The sequence below is a fragment of the Piliocolobus tephrosceles genome, chromosome 6, assembly GCF_002776525.5.
Source record: "Piliocolobus tephrosceles isolate RC106 chromosome 6, ASM277652v3, whole genome shotgun sequence".
Classification (NCBI taxonomy): Eukaryota; Metazoa; Chordata; class Mammalia; order Primates; family Cercopithecidae; genus Piliocolobus; species Piliocolobus tephrosceles.
This window is the reverse complement of record NC_045439.1, coordinates 138,679,418-138,697,765: the sequence shown is the minus strand read 5'-3', so window position 1 is coordinate 138,697,765 and position 18,348 is coordinate 138,679,418. Positions and strand designations below refer to the sequence as shown.

The following is an 18,348-nucleotide window of genomic DNA, read 5'->3' as shown; positions in this document are numbered from 1 at the left end:
GGAAAGTTATTTAATCTTTCTATACTTTAATTACTTCATTTAAAGATAGGATTAATAATCTATACCTTATAGTTTTTTTTTTTTTTTTTTTTTGAGACGGAGTCTTGCTCTGTCCACCAGGCTGGAGTGCAGTGGCTCTATCTCGGCTCACTGCAAGCTGCGCCTCCCGGGTTCCCGCCATTCTCCTGCCTCAGCCTCCCGAGTAGCTGGGACTACAGGCGCCCGCCACGGCGCCTGGCTTTTTTTTTTTTTTTTGTATTTTTAGTAGAGACGGGGTTTCACCGTGGTCTCGATCTCCTGACCTTGTGATCCGCCCGCCTCGGCCTCCCAAAGCGCTGGGATTACAGGCGTGAGCCACCGCGCCCGGCACCTTATAGTTTTATTGTGATAGCTAAATGCATAAAAGTGCCTAGGATGTTACTTAGAACATAGTTAATATTCAGTAGATTTTGTTATTATTTTTGTGATGTATTTAAAAGTTCCTTTTAATTTTTTCCTTCAAGGTCTGCTTATAAAGATGTAAACTTGGTGGACTGTTCACTCTTACCTGATAAGAGGATAGAATAAACGGAATTCTTTTCACTGTCTTTTAATAGTTGAAGAAGTCTTTTCTAGCATTTTTCTTTAAGAGGCTATGCTTTGGTGCTCTCAGATACATCAGTGTCCCCTGTGTAATATTCATACTTTGAACAATTTATGTTGTTTTCTAATAACTAATTAAAACTAAAGAGTAACTAGCAATTTTATCTTTTATTCAATAAGGAAGCACTAAGTAATATGGATGATTATGACAAAACCTGCTTGGAGTCTGCATTAGTTGGTGTTTGCAATATCGTTCAGCAAGAATGGGGTGGTGCAATTCCTTGCCAGGTAATGACCAATTCTTTTTCATTGCCCTAAGTTAACAACATTAACCACTAAGGTGCTTCGATTTTCTTCAGGCTCTGACACAGCATGCATTGTAATTTCTACAGACTACGTTTTACTCTATTGGTATCTTCTTAAGTGAAGGTACTAAATCAACACTAATGCGTTCAGAAAGCAGCAAAATTATGCCTTAAGGAAAGCATCCTCCTAGTAAATTGACTTATTGCAAACTAGTAATGTTATATAAAATACAAAGGACTCGCACTGGAATTTTTGAACTACACTCCTTGGAAGGGGTCGTTAAGATTTTGAGTGATAAAATTGTAAACATTGGTATAATATAGCTTGTCTTCATTATCTCAATGCAGTTATTCAGCAGACTTTTTTTTTCTTCTTTTTGGACACACGGTCTCACTTTGTTGCCCAGACTGGAGTGCAGTGGAGCTATCATGGCTCACTGGAGCTTCAACCACCCAGGCTTAGGTGATTCTCCCACTTCAGCCTCCTGAGTAGCTGAGACTACAGGCAAATGCTACCACACCTGGCTAATTTTTTACATTTTTTTTGTAGAGACCGGGTTTTGCCATGTTGCCCAGGCTGGTCTCAAACTCCTGGGCTCAGGTGATCCACCCACCTCATCTCCCAAAGTGCTAGGATTACAGGGGTGAGCCACTATGCCCAGCTTTATTCAGCAAACTTTTAATCTTCTCAATTGAGTTGTCTTAAAAGTGAGGAGTATAAAACATAACATCTGGCCAGGCGCGGTGGCTCATGCCTGTAATCCCAGCACTTTGGGAGGCCGAGGCGGATGGATCACCAGGTCAAGAGATCGAGACCATCCTGGCCAACATGGTGAAACCCCCATCTCTACTAAAAATACAAAAATTAGCTGGGCATGGCGGCATGCACCTGTAGTCCCAGCTACTCTGGAGGCTGAGGCAGGAGAATCGCTTGAACCTAGGAGGCAGAGGTTGCAGTCAGCCGAGGTTGCACCACTGCACTCCAGCCTAGCGACAGAGCGAGACTGTGGCAAAAACAAACAAACAAACAAACATAAAATATTTTGGTCTTTACTTAGACTCCACAGTAGGCCACATTAGCATCAAATCAGAGCAGAGTAGTAGCAGAAAAAGATAACTGGAAATTTGCTCTATACAGATACTTTTGAAAAGTAGTAGCGTATTTTGAAGGAAAAAGAAACATTGCTAAAAGAAGTATCATAATAGTCTACAACAGGAGTCCGCAAGCTTTTTTTGTATTTTAGGCTTCGTAAGTGTGTGTGGCAACTACTCAGCTCTGCTATTATAGCATAAAAGGAGCCATAGATAATAAGTAAATGAATGGGCAGGGCTGTGTTTAAATAAAACATTATTTACAAAAACAGATAGTGGGCCATATTTAGCCTATGGGCCATGGTTTGCTGGCCCCTGGTGTGTGACTTTTCATTATAGGGTCAAACACAGGATTCCTCAGTAGTGTTGGTAGCATCACTAGTATTTATTTTTTAATAAAACAAAAAAGATTGTAGCCAGGCATGGTGGCTCACACCTGTAATGCTAGCACTTTGTGAAGCCAAGGTGGGAAGATAACTTGAGCCCAGGAGTTCAAGACCAGCCTGAACAACGTAGTGAGGTCCTGTCTTAAAAAAAAGTAAAATAAGATTATAGTTGCCTGGGAGTCAGGGAAAGGTATGAATTGACTCAAAAGAAGCAAGAGGGAATCTGGGACATGCTGGAACTGTTCTTTACCTTGTTCGTGGGGGTGGTTACACGACTGAATGCAACTGTCAAAACTCATAGAACTGTATACTAAAAAGAGTGATTTTACTTCAAGTAAATTATATCCCAATAAATTCACCTTTAGAAAACAACAAAAACATTTTTTTCTTGTGAAAACCACCCTGTTTTATAGAATATAGTGGATTCTTGCTAAAGAAGTCAATAAATGCCTTTTGATAAATTTCTTTTCAGAAATAAAAAAACTTTTTATGGCATCTCAGCTTAAATAAATAATATAGCTTATTATTGATTTTGGTAAATCCATGCATATAGGATGTCTTATTTCCTAACATTATAGTGAATAAATGAAGTTTTGTTGTCAGTATCTTCTGAACTGAAAGCTAGCAGGTAGCACAGTTTCATTTGCTATTTCTTCTTTGGTTTTAGAGGAGAAATTCAGATTTTAAGAACCAGACCTTGTACATCATGCAGACTTTTGACTTTTATGATTTTCTTCTTTTGAAAAAAAGGAAGAATCTGAATTTGAGATATACTGTATATAACCTGAGGGCAAGGGGCCAAGCCTGAATCTGTCTCTAGTAAAAATACAAAAATTAGCCAGGCGTGGTGGCGCATGCCTGTAATCCCAGCTACTCAGGAGACTAAGGCAGGAGAATCACTTGAACTGGGGAGGCAGAGGTTGCAACAGTCAGCCGAGATCGAGATCATGCCATTGCACTCCAGCCTGGGCAACAAGAGAGAAACTCTGTCTCAAAAAAAACAAAAAACATTGTAGTAGAGGTGGTGGTTACTGGTTATTGTTTCTATAATCAGTTACTATGTAACAAACTTGTTAAATGTGGAATTTTTTTCCAGGCACGATGGCTCACACCTGTAATCAACACTTTGGGAGGCTGAGGTGGGCAGATCATCTGAGGCCAGGAGTGAAAGACCAGCCTGGCCAACATGGTGAAACCCTGTCTTTACTAAAAATACAAAAATTAGCGAGGTGTGGTGGCGTTCACCTGTAATCCTAGCTACCTGGGAGGCTGAGGTAGGAGAATCACTTAACCTGGGAGGCGGAGTTTGTAGTGAGCCGAGAATGTGCCACTGCACTCCATCCTGGGCGACGGAGCGAGACTCTGTCTAAAAAAAAAAAAAAAAAAAAGTGGAATTTTTAGCCAAGATTTGCTTTTTTATTATTATTTTTTTGAAACACAGTCTTGCTGTGTCACCCAGGCTGGAGTGCAGTGGCGTGATCTCAGCTCACTGCAACCTCTGCCTTCGGGCTTAAATGATTCTCATGCCTCAGCCACGAAGTGCACTACCACACCCGGCTAATTTTTGTATTTTTAGTAGACAGGGTTTTGCCATGTTTGTCAGGCTGGTCTCGAACTCCTGGCCTCAAGTGATCCTCTGGCCTCAGCCTCCCAAAGTGCTGGGATTACAGCTATGAGCCACCACACCCAGCCTTAACCAAGGTTTTAGACGGCTATACTGTGTCTTTGTTATTTGGTAAAGTCTGTTTCATTTTGACATTCATGAAATATTTCATTATCCCATAGCATCTGAAAAAGCTGGTGGAGGTAAATCATTATATAGCAATTGTTGGTACCTAGAAAAGGAAATTGCCTTGTAGTCAATTGACTATCATGCCAAAAGATGACATCCTTCCAGGGGACCTCTACTAAGCATTCTTGGGCTTTATCATTAAGTGCCAATCTTGATATCTCACACAGTGCCACCACTTAATACTGCCTTAAGGGCCGGGTGCTGTGTCTCACACCTGTAATCCCAGCACTTTGGGAGGCCGAGGCAGACAGATCACAAGGTCAGGAGTTCGAGACCATCCTGGCCAATATGGTGAAACTCTGTCTCTACAAAAAATACAAAAATTAGGTGGATGTTGTGGCACACACCTGTAGTCCCAGCTGCTCGGGAGGCTGAGGCAGGAGAATCACTTGAACCTGGGAGGCAGAGGGTGCAGTGAGCCGAGATCACACCACTGCACTCCAGCCTGGGTGACAGAATGAGACTCCGTGTCAAAAAAAAAACAAAAAAACAAAAAACTGCCTTAATTGCCTATTATCATCAGGTTACCGGACTAGGCTAGGGAGAGCAAAAAATAATTCTCTCCTGGGATTCCTGGGAAGTCTGTCCCCCACAGGATCATTCTGAAGCAATGAAGAAAAGGGAAATGATTTTGCAGTTACTATCCATTGTTGGTGTATTTTATTGTTTTTTTCAAATTATAGGTTGATTAAGAATGCATTTTAAAGATCTTGTATATTTCTGGTTAAATAGCCTTTATAAATACATGTTTTAACCAGGTGTCATTTTAGTTGACCAGGCGTAGAGTTTGTCATCTTTGAAAATAAAGTGGCAAAGTTCAGACTACTATGCTGGTACTTCCTAGGAGCACATGTGAAATGAATTTTCATTCCATATTTTACATTGGTATGTTAGGTACCAACTCCTTATCTAAGAGTTGGGGTTCTAGTTTTAATACAATTAAGTAAGAATTGGTTGTGAAGGTTTTTGTCCTTTTTTAAGTGTTCAGAGGCAAGCTTTTAAAAAATATTTTATTAGATGAAGTAGAGTAAAATGCATTGATCTTAAGTACACAGTTCACTGAGTTTTGACAAATGTATACACCTGTATAGCCACTACTACAACTAAGACATAGTATTCTTTATCCTATAATGTAGAGTGAGGTTCTAGCACCCCACAAAATATTCTCATGCCCTTTTTTGGATTTTTTTTTTTTGGCGGGGGGTACGTGTTGAGGTTTTGTTTTGTTTTTCAAAACAGAGTCTCACTCTGTCACCCAGGCTGGACTGCAGTGGCATACTCACTGTAGCCTCAACTTCCCAGACTCAAGTGATCCTCCTACCTCAGCCTCCCAAGTAGCTAGGCCTGCAGGCATGCACCACCATGCCCAGTTAATTTTTCTATTTTTTGTAGAGATAGGGTTTCACCATGTTGCCTAGGCTGGTCTTGAACTCCTGTCCTCAAGTTATCTGCCTGCCTTGGCTTCCGAAAGTGCTGGGATTACAGGTGTGAGCCACCATGTCAGGCCTGTTTTTTTGTTTTGTTTTGTTTTAAAAAGACAGAGTCTCTCTTTGCATAGGCTGGAGTACAGTGATGTGACCACGGCTCACTGCAGCCTTGACCTCCCAGGCTCAAGTGATCCTCAGCCTCCCAACTTGCTGGGACCACAGGTACATGCCACCACTCCTGGCTCATTTTTTTTTTAAGTTTTTGTGGAGATGGGGTCTCCTTATATTGTCAAGGCTGGTCTCGAACTCCTTGGCTCAAGCAATCCTCCTGCCTTGACCTCCCAAAGCACTGGGATTACGGGCTTGAGCAACTGTACCCAGACCTGGTGCCCGTCTCTAGCAGTGAAGACATTGCTAAATGGGACTGCTTTAAATATGTAATTTAATGTACAACCTCCTCTCTCTTTTTACAAACAGGTTGTCCTGGTGACAGACGGCTGTCTTGGCATTGGTAGAGGGTCACTACGACATTCCCTAGCTACTCAAAATCAACGAAGTGAGAGCAACAGGTTTCCACTACCTTTTCCTTTCCCATCTAAGTTATATATCATGTGCATGGCGAATTTGGAGGAGGTAATACCTTTTACTAAGTTTTTAGTGTGATTAGGCATATTTTACAGCTTAGTTTATTTTTCAGTATATACCACTAGTGCTATATTGTATATACTGTAGTATTGAACTCCATTGGTTTCAGCTGAGGCTGGTCATTTTATTTGAAAAGATTGTGGGTCTCAAATGTTCTTTGAAATTTCAGAGTGTTGCCCCATCTGGGGAAGATAGCTGGAGTTGTTATCCATCCTGCTGATGGATAAAGGGTCAAGGTGTTCTTTTTGGCGTTATTCATTTCCCTTATATAAGAATTCTTATCTCCATTCCACCAGAAATGTTGACAGTAGTGTGCTTTGACTTTGAAAGAAGAGTAAAGTAACATTATTCTGATATATGTTTTATTAAACACTTACATTCTTTGTTTTCCCATTCATTTGGGAAAGTGATTTAACCTTTTTTCCCCTCAGTTTTTCTCTCTGTAAAATGTAGATAATGATGGTTCTCACCAAAAGATGTTAGAAACCCTTTGGAGGAAAGATGCTATGTAAATACTAACTGTGGTCACCTCTGAGAATCTTTGCAAAACTACTCCTAAATGAAATAGCTCTACCTGTGTCATTTTACGTAACATTCCTCTTTGGTAACCTTGAGTCAAAATTGTTGTAGTTATTTTCTTCTCACATTGGCTGTTAAAAAAATCATCTGTTATTTATTGCCTATGTTATTGTAATGGCTTTGACCTTGGTGTGCTGATAATAATCTGGCATTTTGTGCCAGCCACTTTAAGGGTCATCTGTTTTGCTTTATAGCTCCAGAGCACTGATTCCTTGGAATGCCTTGAACGTCTCATAGATTTAAACAATGGTGAAGGGCAGATTTTTACTATTGATGGCCCCCTGTGCTTGAAGAACGTACAGTCTATGTTTGGGTGAGTATATGCTTAGAGCTCTTTTGCCTTCTTTACAATTCAGTATTATAATTTGACATCCAGAAAGACTGTCTGTTTTACTGTTCCTAACTGTGTCATTTCATTTTCCCCAAGTTGTACATTTTTCAGATAAAGTGATTGGTAGTAATGACTTTTTAAAGTAAATCTATACTGCCTGTAGATACTGACTTCCTTATAATGACTCAGCAATTTCAAATTAACTTGCTCTTGGGCTTTTCAGCATTGAAATTTCCTCACCAAAAATGTCAGATTTTGTTCTGTTTTACAGATGGTCAGATCTTAGTTTTGGAACCAACTTGAAAGGAAGACAACCCTTGCATCTTGAAAAATTACCTTTATGGCCGGGCGCGGTGGCTCAAGCCTGTAATCCCAGCACTTTGGGAGGCCGAGACGGGTGGATCACAAGGTCAGGAGATCGAGACCATCCTGGCTAACACCGTGAAACCCCGTCTCTACTAAAAAATACAAAAAACTAGCCGGGCGAGGTGGCGGGCGCCTGTAGTCCCAGCTACTCTGGAGGCTGAGGCAGGAGAATGGGGTAAACCCGGGAGGCGGAGCTTGCAGTGAGCTGAGATCCGGCCACTGCACTCCAGCCTGGGTGATAGAGTGAGACTCCATCTCAAAAAAAAAAAAAAAATTAACTTTATATGTATCGTATTACTCTTCCTATAACTATTAATTTTCATATTCTAGAAAACTGATAGATCTGGCATATACGCCTTTCCATGCTGTTCTCAAGTGTGGCCACCTAACTGCTGATGTGCAAGTCTTCCCCAGGCCAGAACCTTTTGTTGTAGATGAAGAAATTGATCCTATCCCTAAAGTCATTAACACAGGTAACTTTTTAAAAAAACTTCTTTCTTAGTTTCTCTGTTATCCTTACTTTCTTCTAACTTGTGACTTTTACTCTCTTCTCTGTCTAAGAAGGTTAAAAAGAAATATATATTGTGATACAGGTTGAGTATTCCTTACCCAAAATGCTTGGGACCAGAAGTGCTTCAGATTTCAGATTTTTTTGGGTTTTGGGATATTTGCATTTTACTTAGTGATTGAGCATCCTTAATCTGAAAATCCAAAGTGCTCCAGTGAGCATTTCCTTTGAGCTTCGTGTCAGCTTCAAGCATGTGTAATGGTTGTGGATTGTGGAGCATTTTGGATTTCAGATTTTCAGATAGGGGATACTCAACCTGTACTAGGGTGCTGTTGTCATCAGCACTTTGGATTGGAAGATTCATTACCTAAGGGGTGGCAGAATATTGGTTTCTTATGGTAAGGTCATCAGTTGATCTCCAATCCTAGATAATTATAACCACGAATTATTAGAGTTGGAAATCATAGCCATATTCACTAGCATTGAAATCTTTGAGATGATTCTTAATAGAGATACTGGACTTAATTAGTGTCATAATTAAGGTCATATAAGAAGGGCTAGCTTCTATACTTTGCAGTATACTCTTGCTATGTGACCCTGGGAAGTCTTCCTCTAGTTCTTATTGGCTAGATAGGGAGAATCAACCAGATGGTCTTGGAGTTCTTAGATCCGATATAGTGTACTCTTCTAGTCCTGCTGCTTATATTATGACTGCAAGAAAGTGATGTTACCACAGCTTTTACCTGGTTCAGGTTGCTAATACTATGCTTAACTGAGACTGGCAAAGTGAAGAGTCAAAAATAGCAAGGAGCAGTGGAGAGGAGACTTGCCTCCAATTGGTGGATGGACTCCTTGAATATTAGGTGCATGTTAAACCTTTTAGGGTTGGATATTGTCAGTGTTTCAGTCACCATTACAGCCTTGATGTCCAGCATAGTGCCTGACACTTAGTAGGTGTCCAATAGATAATTGTTCAGTCAATAAATGATTAGAATTAAATGTGCAGTGAATGCTCATTGTTTGAAGTATATGGATTTTTAAGGAGTTTTGGAGTGAGGGACTGTGAACAGTCTTTTTACTTTTTGTGCCTTTAGCTTCTGGCTATCTAGAAGCAAAGCATCCATCTCTTCTACTGTGACTAGACAGCAGTATGTTAAGCTGTACCAAAAGTCTTGTTGCCTTCATAACAGTTAGATTCCACTTCTTTCCCATTCTTTTTCGAAGAGTAAATTTGAATAGGTCTTTTCTTTCCCATATAAACTCTTAGTGGGAGAGGGAGATCTTTCTTGCAGCTAAACTACTTTAAAATATAGTAGACCTTTTTCTACTCAAATGAAAAATGGAAGCACACTTCCTAATACATTAGAAATATGGCCAGGCGCAGTGGCTCACGCCTGTAGTCCCAGCACTTTGGGAGGCCGAGGTAGGTGGATCACCTGAGGTCAGGAGACCAGCCTGACCAACATGGAGAAACCCCGTTTCTACTAAAAATACAAAATTAGCCAGGCGTGGTGGCACATGTCTGTAATCCCAGCTACTTGGGAGGCTGAGGCAGGATAATCACTTGAACTCGGGCGGCAGAGGTTGCATTTAGCTGAGATTGCGCCATTGTACTCCAGCCTGGGCAACAAGAGCGAAACTCAGTCTCAAAAAAAAAAAGAAAAATATGAGGTGTTCACCATGATTCTGATTTTTAAAAATTCTTTTGAAAATATGGGTATTAATCTAGAAGAAAGACTGAAAAAAACATCAATAAAATATTAATAGAGATTTCCTTTGATTATGAATGAGTGACTTTTTCTTCTTTATCATTTGTATTGTTTTTTAAGTTTTTATATTATATAATAGAAATTTTTAAGTTCTTTTGGTTACATTTATTTTTATTTATTTTAGGTTTTCAACAAATACTTTTGGTCTTTACTACAGCTTCTATAAAGCAGAGAAATCATTGTCATATTTAGACTGCTTACCCTAGTTTTGTAGAAAATACAGTTCTTTCTCAGAGAGATGTTTTTAATACAATTGCTTTATTCTTCAAAGGCTGATTGTAGTTGCTGTGAAAGTGTTTGACTATGATGCCCCCTGGTGACCTGAACATCCCTGACTACACAGAGGGATTAGCCTTTCAGTTTTTGCCTTGGCTGGGGTCCTAACCTTATAAATATAAAATTTAGCAGATTTTGTCATATAACTTAAACTCATTAAATAAATGACAGTTATCATTATTTGCTGAGCAACTTAAAATGCAAATTATTGGACGACCCCATAGAGAAATCTAATAACTTTCCCAGTCATCATATTTGAAACCCCAACCTAAACAGTGCATTTGTGAAATCTAATACACGGAAAATAATGGACTTTTCCATAGAATGAATTAATTCTATGTTGATTCCTTCATTTCAGATTTGGAAATAGTGGGATTTATTGATATAGCTGATATTTCAAGTCCCCCAGTTCTGTCCAGACATCTGGTCTTACCTATAGCACTTAACAAAGGTGAGTTCTCTTCCTATTCCAGTGATATGTCTGAAGCATCTTATTAACTAAAGTTATTCTTAAATCTTAGTAGGATAGCCCATTTTGCAGAATTAAGGGGAAAGGAATAGTTACAGAATTGGATTTTAGAAAATGGAATATTGCCTAATATAGCAGAAAAGTAATTCTGCTTTACATGGTAGAAACATTTTGACACCTATTTACTGTGTGTTGGTTTGTGAATTTACAGTGGAGATCCTCTTTAGAGATGAGAATGCTTAGTCCCTCATCCAGGGCTCTCTGCCTTTCCTAGTAGTAACATGCTGAGAAAGCTTAAGTAGTTATCAGAAGGTTACTTGATAAATGTGCGAGTCAAATACAGCTTTATACGGGGAAGAATCACATCTGTTCTTTGTTCTACTAGTGCTCAGCACATAGTAGATACTCAGTAAATATTGTTGAACGAATGGGTGAATGCAGGCCCTTGTGAGTCCTCCTTACTGCAGCATATATCTGTAGGAACTATAAAGTTATCTCCCCAAATTCAGCATCTCTCTGGAGAATGCTAGACTCTAGCTCTTTAAAATTCTCTTTATCAAGGGTGGCACTGTGCTGTGGTGGGTATAGAGCAGGAGCTCTGGTCCCTGTCTGGCTACAGGTTCAAATCCTAGTTCTACCCTTAAAATTATCTTTTTCTCTGTTTTAGGCTGACCATCCACTTTATATTTATCAGCTTTCTCTAAGAAGTGTATGTAGTCAGGTTTTCACATACTGAGTAATGACCACATTCCATTTATGCCCAGGTTATCTCAGTTGGAGTATTGGATATTCTATAACCAATCACATATAATCTTGATATATATTCAACTGTGTTGATAATTATTATTCTCAGAGAACAGCCAGATTTCCCTTATTTCTAAGGCCCTGGGGAATTCTACATGCCAGTATAATGGCCAAAAAAGAAATTGAGCAAAATAAACCGTTTATGTAGGAGAATAGTGAAAAGAAAAATATAGGAAGGCGGCTGGGCGTGGTGGCTCACACCTGTAATCCCAGCACTTTGGGAGGCTGAGGCAGGCGGATCACAAGGTCAGGAGATTGAGACCATCCTGGCTAACATGGTGAAACCCCATCTCTACTAAAAATACAAAAAAAAAAAAAAAAAAATTAGCCAGGGGTGGTGGCAGGCACCTGTAGTCCGAGCTACTCAGGAGACTGAGGCAGGAGAATGGTGTGAACCCATGGGCAGAGTTTGCAGTGAGCCAAGATCGCGCCACTGCCCTCCAGCCTGAGCGACAGAGCAAGACTCCATCTCAGAAAAAAAGAAAAAGAAAAATATGGGAAGGCAGAATAGGGCCGTGTTGTAAGGGCTGTTGAATTGTCTAGCTAAACTGGGCAAATTCTTCCTGTTGAATTAGAAAGTCTTTGAACAAAACAGAGCAGACATAGATATTTTCAGAGGGAAGTTAATTGTAGGAAGATTCATCTGTCAGCAGAGTGTGAGAGAACCTGGAGAATCCAGTCAAGAAGCTTATAGAGTAATCATTGTTTACCTTTGGGGACTCATGTGCATGTGCTGTCCTAAGCCTGTTGGTTATGAATATACTTGACATCTCTGTATCTAATTCTGTTTAAATGGGTGCCTGAAGCTTCCAGATAGCATCTAACTAAACATCCTAGTGGAACTGTGGAAAATGGATTTTTGTGTGTGCAGCAGCTTTACTGAGATATAATTCACATGCCGTATACTTCACCCATTTAAAGTGGTTTGTGGGTTTTAGTATATTTGCAGAGTTGTGCAACCATCACCACAATCAATTTGAGAACTTTTTTATAACCCCAAAAAGAAACCCTGTACCCTTTATCGACTCCCAGACCCCTCCCCCAATTTCCCTTACCCCAAATAACCACTAATATCCTTTCTCTATATATAGATTTGCCTATTCTGGATGTTTTATATAAATGGAATTCATATAATGTGTGGAAACTGACTTTTATGTAGACATTGGAAAACTGGAATGAGTTTTTCTTGTGTTACAATATTTCCTTAGAACTCTACACTATCCCTTAAAGGCTAGAAACATCCAAGAGTATAAATTGGGGTTTGGGGTTTTTGTAGGTAATTTCAGTCTGACCTGTTATCTCTTTTTTTCACAGAAGGTGATGAGGTGGGTACTGGCATCACTGATGACAATGAAGATGAAAATTCAGCCAATCAGATTGCAGGCAAAATACCCAACTTTTGTGTCCTGCTCCATGGTAGCCTAAAAGTGGAAGGAATGGTGGCGATTGTTCAATTAGGGTAGGAGACTTTGTTTACATTTGGTTGAATGAAAGGGAAAATCATTTTACAAAGTGAAGTATTTTGCAGACTTTTCTGAAAGAAATAGAAAGGTCCTTGTCACTTTTTTCCTTTTTCTGCCACACTTTCTCACCTACTAGTACATTCCTTTTTTTTTTTTTTTTTTTTTTTTTGAGTCAAGGTCTTGCTCTGTCCCCCAGGGGTACGGTGGCATGATCACAGCTCACTGCAGCTTCAACCTCCCAGGCTCAAGCAATCCTCTCATCTCCGCCTTCCAAGTAGCCAGGACCCAGGTGTGCACCACCATGCCTGGCTAATTTTTTTATTTTTTTTAATTTATAAAAGTGGGGTCTCACTGTATTGCCCAGACTGGTCTTGAACTCCTGGGCTCAAGGATCCTCCCACCTTGGCCTCCCAAAATGCTGGGATTATGGGTATTGAGCCACAGTGTCCAGCTGCTATTACTTTCTAAACTACTCTTTTAATCATCCCCTAGAAGAAGTGTGGAGTGAGCCTTTTAATTATGTTGCTTTTATTTTATATCCTTTCTCAATTTTCCTATTTCTAATCCTATCTAGAATACCTGGGTTCTGGTTATGGCAATGCTACTAACTTGCTTTAGGATCTTAGGCAAGATGCACAGACTCCTCATCTATAAAATGAGGGGATAGAACTAAACAAAAAAAAGATGCTGATAACATTGAGCATTTTATTACGTGCCAGGCACTCCTCTAGGTATTTTGCATATGTTAGCACATTTAATCCCTCATAACAACACTATATGGGAGGTATCAGCATTATCCCTATTTTATAGATGAGGAGACTGAGGCTTAGAGAGGTTGTGGAACTTGCCCAAGGTCACACAGCTAGTAATGAAAGAGCCATGATTCTTACCCATGCATTCTGACTCCAGAGCCTACTCATAATCATTCTGCTGTGTTCCTTCCCTGTGAGGAAACCCCATTAGCTTTTACATTTTCTGAAGTCTCAAAATCTGCAAAACCATCTATTTCCCTTTCTATAATACATATTGTTAGAAAAGAAGAGGTCACTGATCATTTTCTGGCCACTACCTGGGGTTGGCTGGTTTAGATCAAGAGGTTAGGATTAATCAAAGGAAGCATGGCTCCATTTCTGCTACAGTTAAAATTATCTGGTCCAAAAAGAAGAATGCAGATCTTACTAGGTATTAGTCTGCTATATTTCTTGGCACCCAAGCTACTTGTACTGGTTTGAATATGAGAATCATTTGGGACCCTTTGAGAAACTGGGGACAGAGTCTTTCTTACAGAACAGGATGATGGCCTTGTGCCCTGTGGTAGAAGGGCTTCTCTTGGTGCTGCTGTGAGTGACTTAGTGAGGCAGCTGACAGGACCTATAGGTCACAGCCTTTACCCCTCCTCATCACCTCTCCAGCTACTTGCTACTCTTTGTGATTTTTTTTCTCTTTCAAGACTGCTTTTGATTTCCATATCCACATAATTTTACCTGAATAATAATAAATGTTCCAGAAGAATGGAAATATTAGGGGGGAGCAGTATGCATTTTCAGGTTTAGGATTTGGTTTTGGTAAAAGTAATGTGCCTAATTTCAAAGCTGAAGCCTGTGTCTCTCAAGAGAAAAATACAGGCTAGACTTATTTAACTTTACAGTCTCAGGCTTGATGTTCTTCTGATCTTCCATCTTCTCTCCATCTAGTCCTGAATGGCATGGAATGCTCTACTCCCAAGCTGACAGCAAGAAGAAATCAAATCTCATGATGTCTCTCTTTGAGCCTGGCCCAGAACCTCTCCCATGGCTAGGGAAAATGGCACAATTGGGTCCTATTTCAGGTATAATCCAGATCAGATTTTACTTATCTTGACTTTGTTTTCATTCTGCTGTTCTCAGTGTCTCTGACTGTGCAGTCAGGGAACTGACTCATCTCCCTTACTAGTATGCCATGGTCTCAGATGATGCTGGATGTGTACATGGAAAACTTGAAGAGAGTTTGATGTTTGAACTCCTGAATTTTACAGCTCAGGAGAAATCAACATTTAGATTGCTTTAAGTAAATAAACTCTTCAGTGGCTTAGAGTGAAAAGCTAATATCTATAATTTTTTTTCTTGGTGTACTATAGTTCAACTCAAGTAATTTCCTGTCATTCCTAGATAATGTAATCCTTCCTTCTTGAAACTGTTTTTCTGTAGCTTTCCTGACATTGCTTCTGGTACCTATTTGACTTTTTCTTTGGCAGACTTTTCTTTTTGTCTTTGTTTTGTCTTTTCTTTCCCTTGCCTCATGGTTTCCAACATGTTGTTCTTTGCCTTCTTCTCTTTGGTTATTCTTCTCCCTTGGTTATTTTATCAGCTATAATAACTTCACATTTCCCAAATCTGTAGCTCTAGTCTCACATGATCTCTCCCTGGAATTTGCATATCATATTTCCAGTTCCTAGTTGGATCTCTCCACCTGGATATTCTGTCACAGTCTCAAGCTCAGCTGTTTGTTACAGACCTGTTGTCCCGCACTCCTTTCTCCTCAAACTATTCCTCCTTCTGATTTTCCTCCTCCTTTTGATTAAGGCATTTGTGCTACTAGCTACTCAGGTTCCAACTGTAGAGTCATCTTTGACTCATTTGGGCCCATTTCAATTTCAGGAACATCTACCAAGCAACCTATTCCGTGCCAGGCCTACGGGATAAAAGAGTTAGCTGGAGTTGTTCAAAGTCTGGTGGAAAGTGGAATGATCACAGACTGGCACAAATCAGAGTTAGCCTGTAGGAGATGATGATGAGCTCTGCCTAGAGGACTCAGGAGAATCTTCACAGAGGAGAAATACCCTAGTTGAGTTTTGAAGAAAAGGAGGAACTTGCTAAGCTAATGAAGGGAAGAAAGGGCATCCTGGGCAAACAGAACACCTACAGAAATAAAAGGAACTGCAGCACAAAATGTGAGAGTGGGTGTGGGAGGGGCAGATGGTAGATTGGAGATTGGTAGTAGCTAGAGTGGAGCAGGCCTTGTCTGAAATGTGAAGAACCAGGAATTTATCTTGCAGATACTAGGAAGCCACTGAAGAGGAGTAGTGTGATCAGATCCTTCTGGCTACAGTGAGAACGGGGGGATACCAGTTAGGAAACTATATTTTAGGGGCTGGTTGCCCCTGCAGTTGTACAATATGGCCATAATCCAAGTGAGAGAGAAGAAATTTGTATTTAGAAAGAGATCTCTGTGGAGTGTGGATTTGAAAAGGCAAGGACCTGTGGCTGAAAGTTACTGTGTTAGTCCTGGAAATGTGAAGATGAGAGCCAGACCATGGTAATAACTGGGGGTAAAATATATTTAGGAAGTAGGATCAATAACGTTTGGGTTTGAAAATAAAGGAGAGAGAAGTGTTAAAAATGATCCCAGGTTTCTGACCTGGGCTGCAGGGTGAAAGGTAGTACTATTAGTTGAAATAGATAATAGAGAGAGAAGAGTAAATTTGGGAAGAACATATTTTGTTTATGTTGAGTTTGTGCCTATGAGATATAGGTGGAGGTGCCTAGAGACAATTCTGTAGAAGTCTGAAGTTGAGGAGAGAGGGCAGAGGTGGAGATAAAATTTTAGGTTGTAAAGCTATCACAAATAGTTAAAATGGTGGGAATGAGGGAGATCGCTCAGGGCAGTGGTTCACAAATTTTGAGTTTTTGTGTACAAAAATAAATTTGGAATAAATACCACATGTTCTCACCCATATATGGAAGCTAAAAAAAAATGAGCTCATAGAAGTAGAGAGTAGAATCTAGAATCATGGTCATTAGAGGTTGGGAAGGGTAGTGAGGAGAGGAGAATAGGGAGAGGTAACAGATACAAAGTTACAGCTGTTAGGGAGGAATAAGTTCAATGCTCTATAGCATTGTAGTGTGAATATTGCTCACAATAATTTAGCATATATTTTCAGAAAGCTAGAAGAGAGGATTTTGAATATTCACAACACAAAGAAATGATAAATATTCAGGCAGGCATGGTGGCTCATGCCTGTAATCCCAGTACTTTGGGAGACCAAGGCAGGTGGATCACTTGAGTCCAGGAGTTTGAGACAAGGCTGGCCAACATGTCGAAACTGTATCTCTATCAAAAATAGAAAAATTAGCCCGGCATGGTGGCGTGCACCTGTGGTCCCAGTTACTCAGGGGGCTGAGGTGGAAGGATCACTTGAGCCCAGGAAGCAGAGGCTGCAGTGAAGCCTGATTGCACCACTGCACTCCAACCTGTCTGGCCCTCACAGAAAAAGTTTGCCAACCTCTGACTAGACTATTGTGATGGTTTTCACCAAAGATGCATATCTATAATCTAAGATGGTAGTAGCATTCAGACTCCTTTCTGATCTGGCTTCCAATGTAGCAACACTTGGCTTGTTACAGTTGTTCTTCATTCCAGTTGAACTGCTGTTCACTCTACCCTGTGTTCATGTTGTTTTTTCCTCCTTCTGGGTCTGTTCCGCTTTTCAGTGTGGATGATAATAGCTATTATTATAATGAACTTAAGTTTGTGCTAGGCACTGTGCTGGACATAATGAGGGTACCATATCATTTAACTCTCACAGCAGTCTTAGAACTGGAATTATGATAACAAATAACAATTAATAATAAAACCTACCTCAGAGGGTTGTTGAGCAAAACATGCAAATAGCACTATTGTTTGTACCAATCCCTCCTACTCCCAGTTCTGTTCCTAGAGACAACTACTTTTTAAAACTTATTTGTTTCTTTTGGTATTTATTTATTTATTTTTATTTTATTTTATTGAGACAGAGTCTCACTCCGTCACCCAGGCTGGAGTGCAGTGGTGCAATCTTGGTTCACTGCAACCTTCACCTCCCAGGTTCAAGCGATTCTTCTGCCTCAGCCTCCCTAATAGCTGTGACTATAGGCACAAGCCACCATACCTGGCTGATTGTTGTATTTTTAGTAGAGACAGAGTTTCACCATGTTGTTGGTCAGGCTGGTCTCAAACTCCTGACCTCAAGTAATCCTCCTGCCTCGGCCTCCCAAAGTGCTGGGATTACAGGTGTGAGCCACTGTGCCCAGCCTTATTTACATTTCTAAATAATGTAGGTATGTCCCTATTTCTGTCAGGGGTTCTCCCATTTTATTATTATTATTATTGTGTTTATTTATTTTGAGATGGAGTCTCACTCTATTGCCCAGGCTGGAGTACAGTGGTGTGATTACAGCTCACTACAACTTCTGCCTCCTGTATTCAAGCAATTCTCGTGCCTCAGCCTCCCCAGTAGCTGAAACTACAGGTGCCTACCACCACGCTTGGCTAATTTTTGTATTTTTAGTAGGTACGGGGTTTCACCATGTTGACCAGTCTGGTCTCAAACTCCTGACCTCAAGTGATCCGCTCGCCTGTCCCAAAGTGCTGGGATTACAGGCGTGAGCCTCCATGCCCATCCCATTTTATTATTTTTTATTTATTTTTTGAGACAGGGTCTCACTCTGTCACCCAGGCTGAAGTGCAGTGGCACAATCTTGGCTCACTGCAGCCTTGACCTCTCAGGTGATCCTCCCACCTCAGCCTCCTATGTGGC

General features: G+C 40.3%; 1 protein-coding gene across 4 annotated transcripts in view; it reads left to right on the top strand.

The window, feature by feature from the left end:
• Window positions 1-18,348, top strand: part of INTS14 (integrator complex subunit 14) — a 32,747-nt gene that overhangs the window by 5,025 nt on the left and 9,374 nt on the right. For all 4 annotated transcript variants that reach the window (XM_023220815.2, XM_023220817.2, XM_023220819.2 and 1 more), the window contains exons 3-9: window positions 763-870; window positions 6,062-6,217; window positions 7,003-7,121; window positions 7,836-7,978; window positions 10,417-10,509; window positions 12,646-12,790; window positions 14,489-14,622. In XM_023220815.2, coding sequence (XP_023076583.1) covers window positions 763-870; window positions 6,062-6,217; window positions 7,003-7,121; window positions 7,836-7,978; window positions 10,417-10,509; window positions 12,646-12,790; window positions 14,489-14,622 — 898 coding nt within the window. The remainder of the gene's footprint in view (window positions 1-762; window positions 871-6,061; window positions 6,218-7,002; window positions 7,122-7,835; window positions 7,979-10,416; window positions 10,510-12,645; window positions 12,791-14,488; window positions 14,623-18,348) is intronic.